Genomic DNA, 15,891 nt, shown 5'->3' on the forward strand with positions numbered 1-15,891 from the left:
CTGCACTCCTTCTTTTTAGGAATGTATCAGACTGTTGATTTGAACACTCCTACATTTTTTTGCTATCTCTCTGATAGCTTTATTTAGGTTTGTCAGCCTAATGATGGCCTCCTACACGTGCATCACTGATATGAAGTTCAACTTGAAATAAACTCTAGATATTTATCTCCTTAATTTGTCATGAAATAATGAGTGAACAGACCTCACCTGGCCATGAACCTGCCTGTCAGCCAGTTGTCCAATTAATTTTGAGGCTTTAAAATGAGAGACAACAGTTCATGCAATACTTTTGTCAAACTCTTGAGTTGAAGCTATAAGTCTGCACTTCAGTCAGGTCTACTGTGGTAGTGTACAGAGTGAAAACCACAACAAGTCACTCTAAGTTGCACTTTTTATATACAGCGGTCCCTCGTTTATCGCGAGTGTTACGTTCTAAAAATAACCCGCGATAGGTGAAGTAGGGAACTTTATTTTTTTTACAATTATTATAGATGTTTTAAGGCTGTAAAACCCCTCTCTACACACTTTATACACTTTTCTTAGACAGGCATCGACATTTCCACACTTTTCTTTCTTGTTTAAACTCTCAAAGATCAAACCTTCGTAGAAAAACCCTGTTTTCAGGTCCAGAACATGGGAATAGATCAGCTGCAAGAGAATTCAACATTAATGAATCAATGGGGCGACCGTGGCTCAGGGGGTTGGGAAGCGTATCTGTACCCGGAAGGTCGCCGGTTCGATCCCCGAGCTCTCTGTCCTGGTCGTTGTGTCCTTGGGCAAGACACTTCACCCTACCGCCTACTGGTGTTGGCCGATGGTGCGATATGGCAGCCTCGCTTCTGTCAGTCTGCCCCAGGGCAGCTGTGGCTACAACTGTAGCTGCCTCCACCAGTGTGTGAATGTGAGAGTGAATGAATAGTGGCATTGTAAAGCGCTTTGGGTGCCTTGAAACGCGCTATATAAATCCAATCCATTATTATTAATGGTATGGAAGTAGAGGAAGTTAAGTTTGAATTATCTGACAGTTTTGTTTCGCTTAATGTGCCTTATAATCCTTTGACGTCGACACCGTTGTGTTTGTTGTCTTCTGCTGGCAAAGATTTATGTAAATTTGACAAGCTGAACGCATTCTGTACTGTACAGGAGACACAGCACGAGATTGATTGAAAATGGTCTACAGCCAATCAGGACGCAGAGCACAATGCGCTGTAAAAAAAACAACAACTCCCAAACCTAACCAAAAAAACAGAGAAAATTGCACCGTCGTGATATAGGGAGGGACCACTGTGTACTGTTCTAGAGGGGATATCTTCATATTTCTACACAAATTCACAAATCGCCGCAAAGGTAGAAGTCTGAAAAGCCAACTTTATTTCTATTACAGAATCAACCAAGTGAACGTTTTACATCATGTTTTTTTTTTTTTTAGTTTTCTTAAATTTTTTTTATAAAAAGAAACAAAGTCACAATTTGAATGGTGATAAAAGAAAAGATGCCATAAATAGTTTGATTCGAAATGGGCTGAGAAACAAAACAAACACACAAATAGACAGAACAAAAAACACAAAATGAAAAAACTCGGGGATGTTTTTGGAGGTGAGTCTGATGAGAGACAGGCTGTTTCCAACCACAGAAACACAACACCCTGAACATGTGCACAAAAGTTTGTTTTTTAGCTATGTAGTGTCTGCATGACTCATAGCAACACCCCAGCATATAATACCATATCTGCTCTGTACATGTGTTGTATAAAGTTTTGAGGTTTGAATTGTTGCATTTACAACAGCAGAAAAAAACTGCTACATGATTTATTGATCCATGTTTATACATTTAATCAAAGAGACAATGACGACACAGGGTGAAGAAACAAAGATCCTGAAGATGAAGTCGGCATTTAGTGAGAGAAACCAGCAGGCTGTCCTGCGAGAAAACAGCATGTTTCTTTCTAGTTTCCATGAGAATAACAGAAACGTGTCTGTGGCTCACTGTCAAGAACCAAAATGTAGCTGGATCATCTGGATTTCAGAGGCTAAAAAGATCAAAATTAAGTTTAAGCTCAACTATCTACATTCATCACCAGAGTTAGTTGTGCTTTTATTTCGAAGGCGAAATGCAAACAGGAAGTCTGATAACCATGTTTGGCGTTGATGAGCAAACTTCTCAAGCCAAAATCAGATAATAAAGTCACTGTGTTTTGGTTTTGCATATAAAATGAAACCAAAATACGTCAAACTGAAAGCGTGATTTTGTTTTGAAATTATTTTGCCTCAATTTGCTTCCTGCAGAAAATACCCGGACCCCAGAGATCACAAGTGTAAGTAAAGTCTTTAAATACCTGAAGAAGAATATGTTTCTCTCTGATGCAGGTGGATGGACGCAGCACTGCAGCAGCTCATTTCACTGTTTGTTCCCTTTTTACTCCTTTTTTCTTTTGTTTTTTCACAGAAGGCCAAAGATTTTAGCAAAAATTAGACAAAAGTTTCATTCAGTATTTCTACACGCTGTTATTTAATGCAAAAATCCCAAATGATTCCTGACTGTGCCATGACTAACGATTCATGTATGTAATGAATTTACTGTGACGCAGTTCTTTGTGCCTCACTAAAAAGTGTTTATGACTTAGATGGTAAATGGTAAATGGCCTGTATTTATATAGCGCCTTACTAGTCCCTAAGGACCCCAAAGCGCTTTACATATCCAGTCATCCACCCATTCACACACACATTCGCACACTGGTGATGGCAAGCTACATTATAACCACAGCCACCCTGGGGCGCACTGACAGAGGCGACTTAGAGACGATGGAACATCAGGAACCATAAATGAGGGCCTGCAAATAATGAAATCTGCTTCTAATAAGGGCCTCTGACTTGTTGTCAGTTGACTCTGTTGAGCAAAGACAGTATTCAGCAGGTGTGTTCTCATTCTACCAGTTTCTGTACTGAATATAAACGTGGAGCTGGCAGGACGAGATTTGAGTTACAGATCTGAGGTTTCCCTTAGATTTTTAACTTTGACTTTGTAACTTGCTGCTTTAAGATGCTCACAGGTGGCTTGACTCAGCTGTGATGTTGCTCTGGCCCGGACACAAATGTCAGATTTGGCTCTTTTTTTTGTGCGTTAATTTTGGCTGAACATCAGGTTCAGGTAGCAGCATCAGTCGAATCAGTGTGGGGCCAGACCTGACATCCGGAGATGGACCAGACCAGTGTTTGATTTGTTAAACTCCAGAGCGATAGTCAGTAAAAGCTCCTTTAGACAGCAAGAAAACTGTTGTTGCTGGGGTTTTTGAGAATTTATAATAATCTGCAGTCTTTGAATCAGACATATAATTTGATTCAACACGGGACGAGTCGTGCTGAGTCAGTAGATTTTATGTCATCTAGCTTAGTCTCAATCTAAGAATCACACTGACTGTTGATGGGTTGATAGAAAATTAACTTTTTATTATGATTATGAAGCTAAATAATTTAATATGATGTAGGTGATAAAAATTGATATCTTTCTGCAAACGATATTTTTGTATGGCTGTGCTGGTGTTGGTTTAATGAGCTGCTGTAGTGTTTGCTTCCACCTGCAAAGCTGCTTTCTATGTGATAAAGGCACATGACATCAGTGTGATCCTTCCGGTGTTTATTCAGTACAGCTGGCACAGGTGAAGGTGTCCCGTGATCGGCCTGTGGTTGCATCTGCCGAACCCCACCCCCTGACCTCCCCATGCAGGCCAGACATTACAGAGACAAACAGAAACCATTTTGGTGCATCTCAATGTTCCCTTCAACATTTTAAAAAACATAAAACGACAGCTCTATGAGTGTGTTACAGAAGTGGTCCTCTATCTGCAGGATAATACCCTCTGTGTTGACTGTCTCACATCTGCTGTAGCTTCTCCTCATTGTTGTTGTTATGAAGGCTGAGGTTCAGATCAAAGGCTGACTGCTTCCTCAGAGCGCGCGGGATCACATTCTTCTTCAAAAACCTTTTCTTCAGAAAGTTGTTGCTCATGCTGTAAGGAAAGTAGGTGTGGAGGAAGTACATGAGGCTCAAGCCAGAGCCTGCAAAGTAACGCGGCTGAGGCTGCGGAGCCAGCAGCGCCTGCACGATGGTGTCAACAACAGGCTGGAGGTTGGTGGTGGTGTGTTTGGCAAAGGTCTGGAACAGATCCTTGGTCTCGGTCACGTACTCCTCACCGTAGTCCTCAAGCAACGCCGGGGACAGATTCTGCAGCAGATGCTTGTGCTGTTTCTCCCAGTAGGCGGAGTTACTGGACTGAGCTGCAGACAGAAGAGGGCAGTGTTACCATAGCAACATCAATGACACCAAACCCCAATATTGCTTGCTTTTTAACTTCGACATTTAAAGTGAAAATCCATTTTAGGCCTTCGGTGTGTAGTTTTTTAGGTTTAGAATCAGCATCTCTGCTTCACATGCAGGTTTAATTTCAACAAAAGGGACGGCTGTAGCTGCCTGCACAGAATCAGCAGCTTTTGACACTTCACTGCCTCAGTGTGAGCCTTGACTCAGCTGCGGACTGGCTGTTTAACCGTTGAACATGGTGTCAGCAGGTCTTGGAAAGTTCAAGTTGAAGAGTGGGATAAGAAGCTTAAATGCAAACCTGTTTCTTCAGGATTAAAGAGTAAACAGATGGAAAGTGAGCCAGCTCGGTGTTTACATCCCTGTCATCACCACAGCCGGCGTGACGGGAACTCCTCTCTGTGGTTCTTTTGCTGTCCTACGTTTTCCTGTTTGAAGCTGCTGTTTGCTTTTATTGTTTTTGTGAGGACCCAGGAGGACTAGAATAGTTTTGGTCACACTGCAGTGGTAAACATTACAACCTGTTTTTATTACAGCTGAGTGCAAGTGGACTTTTAAAAGCTTTTTTCACTGTTTAAAGATTTTCTTTTACCTTCAGATCAATAAGAAACACATTTCACTCTAATGTGTGATAATAAAGTGTACAAAAGTAATTTAGAGTTTAGGGTTAAAGCTGATCCCATCACTGCCTGGCAAACACTGGTAAGCTATTAACGAGGGGTTTTCCTGGAGGAGGCTAACTTTCTTTTACTGCAGTCTTCACTGGTTTGTAAAGGCCTTTGAGACAGATAATCACACTGTTTTTCAAATCATATAAATAATGAAAAAAATAATCAGCGTTTGTGTGGTTTAGATCAATATTAACAGTCCTACTAGCAGCATTTAAGTATTTAATTTTTATTTTCCAAAATGCACTTTCTATGCTGATGATTATGCACAAGTTGCAACTTGCTTTTTGCTACTGCCAAACAATTTATTTAAGATTTGTCAATTTCTTATAGAAGCATAGGAAGAAAATTAGATATTTCATGCTTTTTAAATGTTTATGAAAAAATGATAAATAGCTTTGACATAACATTGAATTAGATCCCTTTACAAAGTCATTAAGACTGCTAAAGATTAGAAAGCGTAATTTAATTGCATGGAGCAATGCGTCTATTGGTTGATGCTCAGGTGTTTATTTTCTCCCAGTTTCTGCAATTTTGCATCTCAGGTTACAACAGACTCTGAGTCAGAAGAGAATAATGCACTGATAGTATAATATACTCTATTGCACAGTCAGAACTTTTAATACTTCAGGGACTTTTTATTGTCAGTACTTTAATGCGTTACTGCTAATTTTCCTAAAGTAAATTATGCAAGTACTTACTCCATCACTGGCCCGTGATTGTGAGTTAGATATTGTCTCTACATTTCAACATAATCAGGTTGTTGAGTTGTTATGTTGATCTGTCTCCTGAGCACAGCAACTGCAGGACAAAGTGAATTACTGAGGCATGCTCCCTCCCTCCCTCTAATCATATCCATCCATCCCCGAAGAGTTTCGAAATCCCAAGTCAGCGCTGAGTGTGTGCGTGTGTGAAAACAGATGGTCCATCACACATGTGTTTCTCATCACGAGCGTACTTTCCTCAGCAGGAGGGCTGTCATTGTGTTTGACATGAGGCCAAACCACAGTGTACAACTCCTGCAGGATGAGGAGTGCAGTTTATTCCCGATGGATCCGAATTAATAAAAATCTTAAGCTTATTTCTACATCTCACCTCAGCGCTTAGCGAGCCCTTCGTCACAACTTGTCATCTTCTCTGGAAGGTTTGGCAGCCAAACAAATGTTTTCATATTCCACTCATCACTTTTTAAAAAATTTTTTACTTTAGTTTTTTACAGATTTCTTGGTCTGTCAATATTACAGAAAATTATTTGATAAGAATATGAAGTGATGTGAATAGTACGAGTTGGTTTTGAAAACAGTGAATAAATCTAATTCTCTGGTTGGTACCATTAAACGAAGCTATTAAAAATACTACAGTTTAACTTAAAAAAGTGTCAAATAAAGTTTCTTTTAGTTTCCCGTGTCTAGTTTTATAATGCAGTAACAACAGATTTATTTCGTTTGATTAAAGCTTCTAACTGGAAAATGAAAATATTGGATGACCGTTGATTGAGCCTTGTGGAACTCCTACATCTTATCACATTTCATATAAAAATAACAATTTGTTTCCGTTGACTATTGTGCCTTAGTAGGTCCGAATACCAGCATGACATTAATCATTCATGCAGGTTTTTAATTGACTGAATGCAGCCAATGACCCAACTACTCTGTTTGACCTCAAATCTCTGCTCATTCCTCTGTAAACTGTGGTGAGTTGAGGTGTCCAGGGTACTGTTTGGTACTGGTACCTGTCCTGTATGAGGATGGCAGGATGGTGGACACTTGGACTCCCCAGGGCTCCAGCTCATGTCTCAGAGTCTCAGTGATGAGGTTCAGAGCTGCTTTAGATGCTCCATATGCTGCCAGGCAGGGAAATGGCTGGTCACCTAGAAGCACGGGTAAAGCGTCAGCATGACCTCTTTCATGTAGTAAGATTAAGGCTAAATACTCTACAAAAGAATTGGTCATTTTCTTCTTTGTTTGTTCTGCTGCTGTGCAGCTGCCTTCACCCACAGAACCAGACCAAATGAGCCCTAAAGTGCTTTCTTTCCTTCCTGTTTTTTAAACCTTCACTTGAACTAACTTACGCAGGTTAATTTGTCAGAGTATTCATCCACTGGTGCGCAACGCCTGCACTTACTCAGGTACTAATTCAGAAAACCCTCCAGCCTTTCTCACAACAGTGCTCATAAGACATAATAAACAAACCATCAAAGTAACTTGTGATTCAAGTTACAGATCTACCAGATGAAAAAATGAAAAAAGTGGGTCTTGCTTCTGAGTTGTGGTCAAAGAACCACATCAGTTCACTTTGCTGGATCCAACTGGACTAAAAATTTGACATAAAAAACTAAACTAAGAAAATGTAACTAGTGGAATTTTTATTAAACTGAATCAACAAAATGCAAAAAGCTGATCAGGGAAGAAATTCTTAAATAAATTTGTACATTATGGTCAAAATTAACTATAACATTTCTTCCGTATGCACAGTAGCCAAATTAGCTTTGTTATAACAGCATATATTAGTCTCATTAAGTCCACTCTTGGATATCCTGGTTATTCATTTCTGTGTTAGATGTAACAATGTGAGTCTAAGAAAGAGGACGATATATATCTTCTGCAGATGTGTTTAGTGTTTTTAGGGCCCAGAGCATGAACTGTTCCCTTTCCACCTCACCACATACAGAGAAAATGTTAAACTCTGTCTTACAGTCTAACCAACAGCAGATGTCAGTGGAAGCTGCTGAGCTCATTAACTGCACCTGGGGATGAACCTTTCTGATTGATTTGGTTGCACTGTGGTGTTTTGGCATGATGACAGAGTCGAGTTGGACAAACGGCCGGCAGCAGCGCTGTTTGTTTGCTTTGGCTGTTTGAAGGCAACAGTTTAAGTGTGGCTCACTCACTTTGGAGCACTCACGTAAGATTTATCACAGCATCTTTGTATGTGTGTGTGTGTGAACGTCTCAGACACACACCGGCGGGACTGGAGATGGTCACAATGCGTCCCTTGGTCTGTCGCAGCAGCGGCAAGAAGGCCTTGGTGATGCTCAGCGTGCCGAAGAAATTGACCTCCATGCACCCACGGTAGTTGGACATCAGCGACAGCTCGACTTCTCCGAAGTTCACACACACGCCGGCGTTATTCACCAAAGCCCACAGACCTGCAAAGACAAACCAACGCACGGCAGAGGTTAGGAAATGTGGTGTGTTGACACAGACACATGAAAGCACTAATGGTAAAACAGATGGCTTGTGTGCCAGAGGACAACAAAAAGGCGAATTTAATAGTTACTGACATGACAGGATACATTTAATTAATTACAGCGTTTCGGATTTGATTGTGAAAAATCTTTTTTAGTAGATGCTGACCTTTGGTATTCAAATGAATAAAGAGTTTGACTTTAGTATTATTTCTTGCTACTTAAGTGAAACTTAAGGTAATTGCACTCCAAGTATTTGATGCTATTTTGTATTTTACACACATATTTGCGCACAAATACTGTGAAATAATGTGAACCATTCTAATTGTTTTAGTTTTAATTATCGAGCTGACTGACAGAACTTTAAAATTTAAATCATCTTCTGTACCTTACTTTTGAAGAATTTGGGTATATTTGAATAAATAAGTCATTACTTTTCTAATGATGGACCATGTTTCCTCTGTGGTGAGAGTCTGAGTACTTTTGATTGATCTCTTGGATTCACAGCGAACATGTGGAGGCCTGGTGTGTTTTCTCAGAACTTTTATGTAACATTTGTTCCGCAGACCCTCAGACTGCCAACACATTCAGCTGTAGTACACCAACAACTCTCTCTCTCGCTCTGCTGGTGTAAATAAGCCTCACTCGTCCTCATCTGAAGCGGCTGTCCCAGAATCACAGTGTTTGTTTCGGGGGCCGCTGTGGGAACTTTGTTTAGGTCTGAGCTGATGAATGATAAGCAGGCAAACAACAGGCCAAACTTTGACTCTGGGTCAGCGGTAAAAAGGTCAAACATAAAGTTTCCAAACCAGAAGGCAGCAGTCCATGTTCTGTGAACTGGAACTGGAGGTGACCTTCGGATAAAACTAAAATTGTAAAACCGAAGCTGCTTGAAATAAGCTGCAGTAAAGAATTTTATTGTGAAAGGCAACCTTAATGTGTCTTTGTGGTTATTAATGAACACTTATTACCACTCTAAGAGTCCTTATGTAAGGCAGACATCCCCACAGAGCCCTCTCTTGGAGTGATCTTTGGGTTCCCTCCCTGGTCAAGGACTATCTTGCTCAATCACTAGTTTTGTCTGATAGCCAGATCTATGAAGAGGCACTCCAGCTTTCTTTTCTTTGGCTTCTGGGAACACTTGAGGCTTTAAATAGAGTGTTTTATCCTCACCATAATCTCTGCTTATTAATGTTTTATTGCATAATCAGGTGTGTAGCCTTCTAAACTTTGTCCAATGAGCTTCAGGACATCTTAATGGCAATTCAAGCAAACAGAATGCAGCAGATGGGCGTTTGGTGCCAGAACAAAGAATTCGTTTCTAAATGAGACATTTAATAGATTTGCAGGATTTTCTAAAAGTATGTTTTTATTTTCTCATAGCTGGGAAATTTTATGGAAAAACTACAACTCGATTGATCTTCAATTAAAATAAAGCAAGAGGGGATTCTTTCTGAATCTTTTTCTGAATCCGCTCTTAGAAATCTCCAAGCAAACCACACAACAGTTTCATGATTTATGTCTCGCAGGGAGGCGAATCCTTACAGTGTGACTGTGGCCAAATCCATGTCCCAACAACACGAGTAAAAAAGTGCACACTCATGCAAGGACATAAACCACACGCGCAGTTCCAGCGTGTGTTTAAGTGACCTTTCCTTCCAGATATTTTATTACATCCACACACGCACACACACTGTGTGTATCCTTAAATGACTGGGACATGAAGCCAGCGGTCTAAGATGTCTAATTACAAAGCCAGTGGGTGCTGCAGGGCTGAGCCAATCACAGACTGAATCAACACTCTGATATCTGTGTGTGAAATATGAGACACCTGCACGACACCTCTCGAACAGTCCTCCACTCGCAAAGCAGTCCGAGCCATTTGCAGTGGTTTTGCTGCCTGAGCGCCTCCTCTGCCACTGTGATTTCCTAGAAGGCTGTTGGACAAACTCCACCACACATTCCTGTGCATCGCTGCACGCTCTGAACCAGCACGCTGTGCAGAATCAGCCGACCATTTAAAGGAGCAGTCCAGCATTTACCGGTGCTCATAAATCTCTCTCCCTTCGAACCTTGATCTTGTGAAGTTCACCAGAAGCTCAGCAGGTGATTAAACTTTATCACACCGGCGTGTCAAGTCACAAGTTAACTGACAGGCCACCTCGCGGCGGTAAACCCCACATACACCTGTTCCCTGCAGATTGCTGTTGTTTTTCTGAACTCCTTCCTGTTCCAGTTTTGTTTAACCCTTAACTGCCCGGTGACTTCATTCATAATCACTCAGCTCCCTGCAGTCAAGATGTCACTAATTTAGTGTTGCTAATGTTGATGGAGCCACTTTGAAGTTTAGTTCTTTGTATTTTTTTAATACCCAAGACTTTTGATGATAACAGGTCAACAGGTGAAGATGTACTTGAAGCTGCTGACGATTTCGTCAGAACATTTCAAACGAAATCCAGAAAGATACTCAGAGATTATTTTTTATGCTCTATCGACATCTGGACTGCAGAGATTTGTTCTTTTTATGGGGTTCAAAAGTTTTATTTCAGCTTTTAAGTTCAATAAATAATCTGTCCTTTGTCAAACATACTTTGAACCATATAAAATATATTAAAAGTAAAACTTGGCATCATTCCTGTTTTCTTTGGATCTACTTCTAAAACAGAGTACAGTTTGGAGAAGACTACACGAGCCATTTCAGATGTCAAACTCGTGCTGAGATTTAAATGTTACATCTCAAACCGCAGTCATAAGAACACGCGATCATCCTAACTTGTGACCCTGAAACACTTGATAAATGTGGCGGTAGCTCCATTAAATCCATTAAGCCTAATCCTAGCTGGTTTGTCTGGTATGAACAGACTCAGAAAAAGCAGTTCGTCTTTACCTTTGAGCCCCAGTTTGGCTTTGGTGTCCAGCAAGGCCTGTTGCACTTGTTGTGGCTGGGTGATGTCCACCTGGAGGAGGGTGAGGCGGTGTGAGCAGGTCCTCTGCAGCTCCTTGGCTCCGTCTCCATTCAGATCCAACACTGTGGCGAACACTTCAAAGCCCAGGGAGTCCAGATGTTTAGCCGTTGCATTCCCAAAGCCAGAGTCGCAGCCTGCAGGGACAGAGCGAGCATTTTTTTCAAGTTCATGTCTCTTTACTAGAGAGATACTCCCATACAGCTTATGACAAAATTTGATCCGAAGTGATTGATGGCCCTAATCATAACCTTTTGACCTCCCCCCTCCTCCCTCCGGAAGCGCGCCATCTGTCGCTAAGCGTGTCGAATTGCATCTGGAGAAGGGAGGGGGGAAACCTCCGGAAGCGCGCCATCTGTTGTTGGGGAAAAAAAAGTTTTTAGAGGGAGGGAGTGCAGCGGGGGAGGAGAATAAAAAAGCAGAGAGGTGGAGTCCGTCACAATTTCTAAGGCACAGACGCAAGATGGATTTCCTTCTGCAGCCCAGCAGCGTTCCTGTGTCCGATGAGATCTGCTCTCCCAAAGAAGAAGGCTTTGAATATGACATATTCAAATACAGCATATTTACTATGGAAGGCCTCGATCCGGACCTTATGACCCTACCGGAAATACTCCGGAAGTGTCTAGTCATTTTCAGACCTGATGCGTCATGTTCCCTAAGCATGAGGGGAGGGGTATGGTTCCTGAAGCACAGCGGTGATGCAGCAGATGATTCTGTGATGTATAGAGAGACAGAGCGGCAGTTAGTTTTCCGCAAACTCATAGTTTGAATTCTGTTTCGATATTATGACAATTTTCTCTGTTTTTTACAATAGCGGGTGTAATTTTACTTTCTTAAGCTGCACCGGCGTTTGTAATGGGAATAAAGAGTGACTTCCTGTAGAGATTTCAATAGTATTTTATTTTCCTATAATACAGACGCTGTAAAAAACCTTTAAGATACACCATAGCTTGTGATGAAAAGAAGAACTTTCTATCCGCTTGTAACCTACAGGCTGCCTATGTGTAAAAAATGAATAAATATCCCTTAGTGAATACTACTTTTCCTTTTGAGAGACTGAAAAACAAACCATAATTGCCGCGACAGGCGATCTTGTTTCACACACACACACACACACACACACACACACACACACACACACACACACACACACACACACACACACACACACACACACACACACACACACACACACACAAAACAGAGACCCGAAGGATGAGAAAAAACAAAAAACCCTCTCTAACTGACAAAAGTACACCACTGGTAGTAAACAACATCACCCACTTAGGCAGAAATGACTTATACGCATAACACAAACTGAAAACCGGTCCATGAAAATCGTCTCTGTGCCAGAGTGTTTAAGGGTTTTCGCTCAAAGTTTTAATGGGATTTTTGAAAAGGATTTCCTTTGATCTTTTTTGATACTATTTATTTGTAAATTTTCATCGTCCTGTTGAAAGGTCCAGATCATCTTCATCTTTTAGTCAAGTTATCCTGAGCTCTCTGAATAGATTAATTGAATCGTTTAGTCATTGACTGCACACTGGCCATTTCCTCATCATGCTTTACAGTTAATATATGAGACCCATTTTATTGAAAGTTACCTATGGTCTGGTGAATATATCTCCTTTTCACTCATCTGCACAGATAATTTGACTAAACTGGATTTTAATTTAGGGACGTCATGAGCTTTTCTCTATCACTTCTCATAAACAACAACCGGTGAACTAGTAAAACTGACTGTTCTGCATGAATACTTTTATTTTAGGTAAACTCATAAAGCGGCCTTTTAATATTTAGCCTACATGCACTTGAAATTCACTTCACATATCTCTATGCATACTGTACATTAATATAATACTGTGTACAGTGCAATCTACGTGAAAAATCGTGCTCATTGTTTTTTTACACCCATCATCACTCTAATGCTGCTCGTGCCAGTGTTGTGCCACAAACTCCCGCCTGTCTCCTCTCGTCTTTGTACCTTCAAGACATTTCGCTGTGAAGGACTGTTTACGTCTCAGCGCTATTGTGAATGCCGACGAGACATTTCCGGCGTTTCTTACTTCAAGTTAAAAGCTTTGAAATGGTGATTCAGCTTGATGCTTTTATTGTGAGGGAACTATCGGAGATGCACATAGGTGTGTTTACAGAACTTCTTTTTTTTTTTTTTTCTTTTGTCCTCAGCGCGGGTGAAAAAACTCGGGCTGCACGTAACCGAAGCTGCTCACTGCAAAGGTCGGTGCTGGTAACCAGAACACGGAGGGCCCCCTCCACCGACTCATACAACTTTTTTTTTGTCGTGTAGTCGTCGCCACAAACCAAAAAAAACAAAACAAAACATCTACAGCTTATACAAATTTAAATTACATACATACATTTAAATCCTACACTCCTCTTGCAGGATTGAGTAAATAGTTTGTACGTGCATGCGTGCATGGATGTTTTATGGTATTTGTGTTCTTGTGTGTGAGGCTGCGTGTGCATGTGTGTGATGTGGACTCAGTAGGATTTCTTTTGTGGTTTTTTGTATGTCTGGCTGGAGTCGTGCAGGGAACAGACAGGGTTGAAGAAGAGGTGGAGCAAGAAATGTTCTAGACAGTATTGCTAAGAGCAACGTGTTCTTTCTTCTGAAAATCTGAAAATCTTTTTAGGATCTCAGGATGGCCTGTGCACACGGACAGCTGTTTTCAACTGTGATGAACCCTGTCACTCCATTATCCCACTGTGCAAGACTAGTTTCTTGCACGTTAAATGCTGTAAACATGCACGTTTCAGTCAGCTCAGGAGAACTACATTTAAAGCACGATGTCAGCATCATCGGGAACATTATGAATCTCACAATCTTCAGAGACTAAAGATTGCTCAGTATCCCTGGTACCAAGTACCAAATATGTACCGAGTTCTGTCACTCTGATGGTTGATTGAGCAGAAGGGCTGGAAGATGCCATTTTCATGGAGAATTTCAAGCCCAACAGATGGGAATTACCGTTCTTTTCCAAAGTTACAGCTGCTAGAGACGCAGTGGCCAACTCTACGGTTTTTGAAAATAGCTGCCACACCTACCCGCACCCTTTAAGATCAACCCACTTCCAGACCACGCCCTCTTCTGTTATTTAAAAAGAAGACCGCCGTCTCATTCCTTCAAACCTTTATTTATTTATTTTTTTTTTTAGCTCAAAAACAGAGAGAAGTATGGCCTCTACAGCCCTGCGCCACCCTGCGGAGGAGGAGGAAAGTTCTGCGGACGAGGGCACAATATTACCTGACACGTCCGGTTACTATCGACCCTTGGAAAAGCAGCAGCAAGCGGACGAGCTTGACGGTTGGGCATCTTCTTTGTTCATCGATATCGTGAAAACTGCTGTGTATCATCTTGTCAACCTCGTAATCAACAAGTACCTCACTGACACATGCAACGGTTGTATGTCCGATCAACCCCACCAGAAACAGCACGAGTGTTCGCGAGTGTTGGAGGATGACTTTTACGCTGAAAATTATTACAGCATCAGAAAAAGACTCCTCACCCCTCGTTTCATTCCATCCATTCATCGGCTGCTGATTGCTCGCCACATCAAAATGGACGACGTCAAAGTCTGCATGGTGGCGGAAACTCTCTTGCACGAACTGAAATCGGAAAGGAAAGTCTTTGACGCCATCGCCGAGGCATACCACAATCTGGTAGGGTTGGACATGGTGAAAATCAGACAGCTACGGTTGGTCGCAGAGTTTTACAAAGGGGGCTGCTAATTTTTTCTCTGACAGACTGATTTTTTCATTCTTAGAACGTGTAACCAGCATTTTACCAAACAATGTATTCTACATATAGTGCATTTAAAAAAAAAAAAAAATGTACCCACGTAATCGGTGATGAATTGTGAAGTTACAATTCTTTTCTGAAAAAGCATTTTTATTTTTGTATATAAATAAATGTTGATGTTGTGCTATGGGATTGTATGTTTCAATTTTACTTATAATGTGCCAAATCACTACAACAGGCGGCTCAAGGCGATGCCATCCAGAGTAAGGATCGTGTTAGCCACAGTGTTTCTAAGATTTTTACGCCCCGTTACAATAACCTCAGTTCTATCTGAACTTAGAAGCAGAAAATTAAAGCTCATTATGCGTCTAAGACATCCCAGCAGTTTAACCAATAAAAGCGGGTATCATATGCATAGCAGTGAAAATGTATGCTATGCTATGCCTTCTAAAGCGCGTATAATGTAAACAAAACTGGTCTTTGCACAGAAGCCTGTGGAGCTTCATAATTAACCTCAGTGTGTGAAGAGGACTCTCCATTTAATAATAGCTGTAATAAAATGTTCTGGCCAACGGTGTTAAACGCTGCACTTGGGTCTAGCAAGGAAGATTTCAACTTTTCAATATGAATGAAGGCTGAAAACTGATTAGATTAATGTCTGATGATCTTTTCTGTGCTTCTTCAAGTTTGTAACACCAAACATATTAAAGGATGATATAAGGTTCACAGGAAGAGTTTAATTAGACACACATTTACTATTTTCTTTATACTCTTTCTTTCTTGACATGTTTAATATGCTTACTATCAGAGGAGAAAATGACCCTTGTGTAGTTTAAAAACTTTTTATTTAATCAAACTGTAATGTTGTTGAACTCTGACGGACGTGTCTTTTAATCTTGTCAACAAATCCTTAATCACCTAAATCTGCCATTTATCATCTAGTAAAATGTTCCCTCTGCTTCTGTTGCACATCTCCCCCGACACTCTCTGCTTCACCCG

At 41.0% G+C, this 15,891-nt stretch overlaps 1 protein-coding gene across 1 annotated transcript in view; it reads right to left on the bottom strand.

Annotated features, from left to right (window-relative positions):
• Positions 1–1,348: 1,348 nt before the first annotated feature.
• hsd11b2 (hydroxysteroid (11-beta) dehydrogenase 2) overlaps positions 1,349–15,891 on the bottom strand; it is a 32,162-nt gene continuing 17,619 nt past the window's right edge. Inside the window, exons 2-5 of the mRNA XM_085478451.1 lie at positions 11,057–11,269; positions 7,945–8,130; positions 6,715–6,852; positions 1,349–4,274 (exon numbers count right to left, since the gene is read on the bottom strand). Of these exons, the coding sequence (XP_085334577.1) occupies positions 3,871–4,274; positions 6,715–6,852; positions 7,945–8,130; positions 11,057–11,269 (941 nt within the window). The 3' untranslated portion in view covers positions 1,349–3,870. The remainder of the gene's footprint in view (positions 4,275–6,714; positions 6,853–7,944; positions 8,131–11,056; positions 11,270–15,891) is intronic.

Source organism: Copadichromis virginalis, linkage group LG1 (assembly GCF_057382275.1).
Source record: "Copadichromis virginalis isolate Kocher_CV1m ecotype Utaka linkage group LG1, C_Virginalis_male_GT1.1, whole genome shotgun sequence".
Lineage (NCBI taxonomy): Eukaryota > Metazoa > Chordata > Actinopteri > Cichliformes > Cichlidae > Copadichromis > Copadichromis virginalis.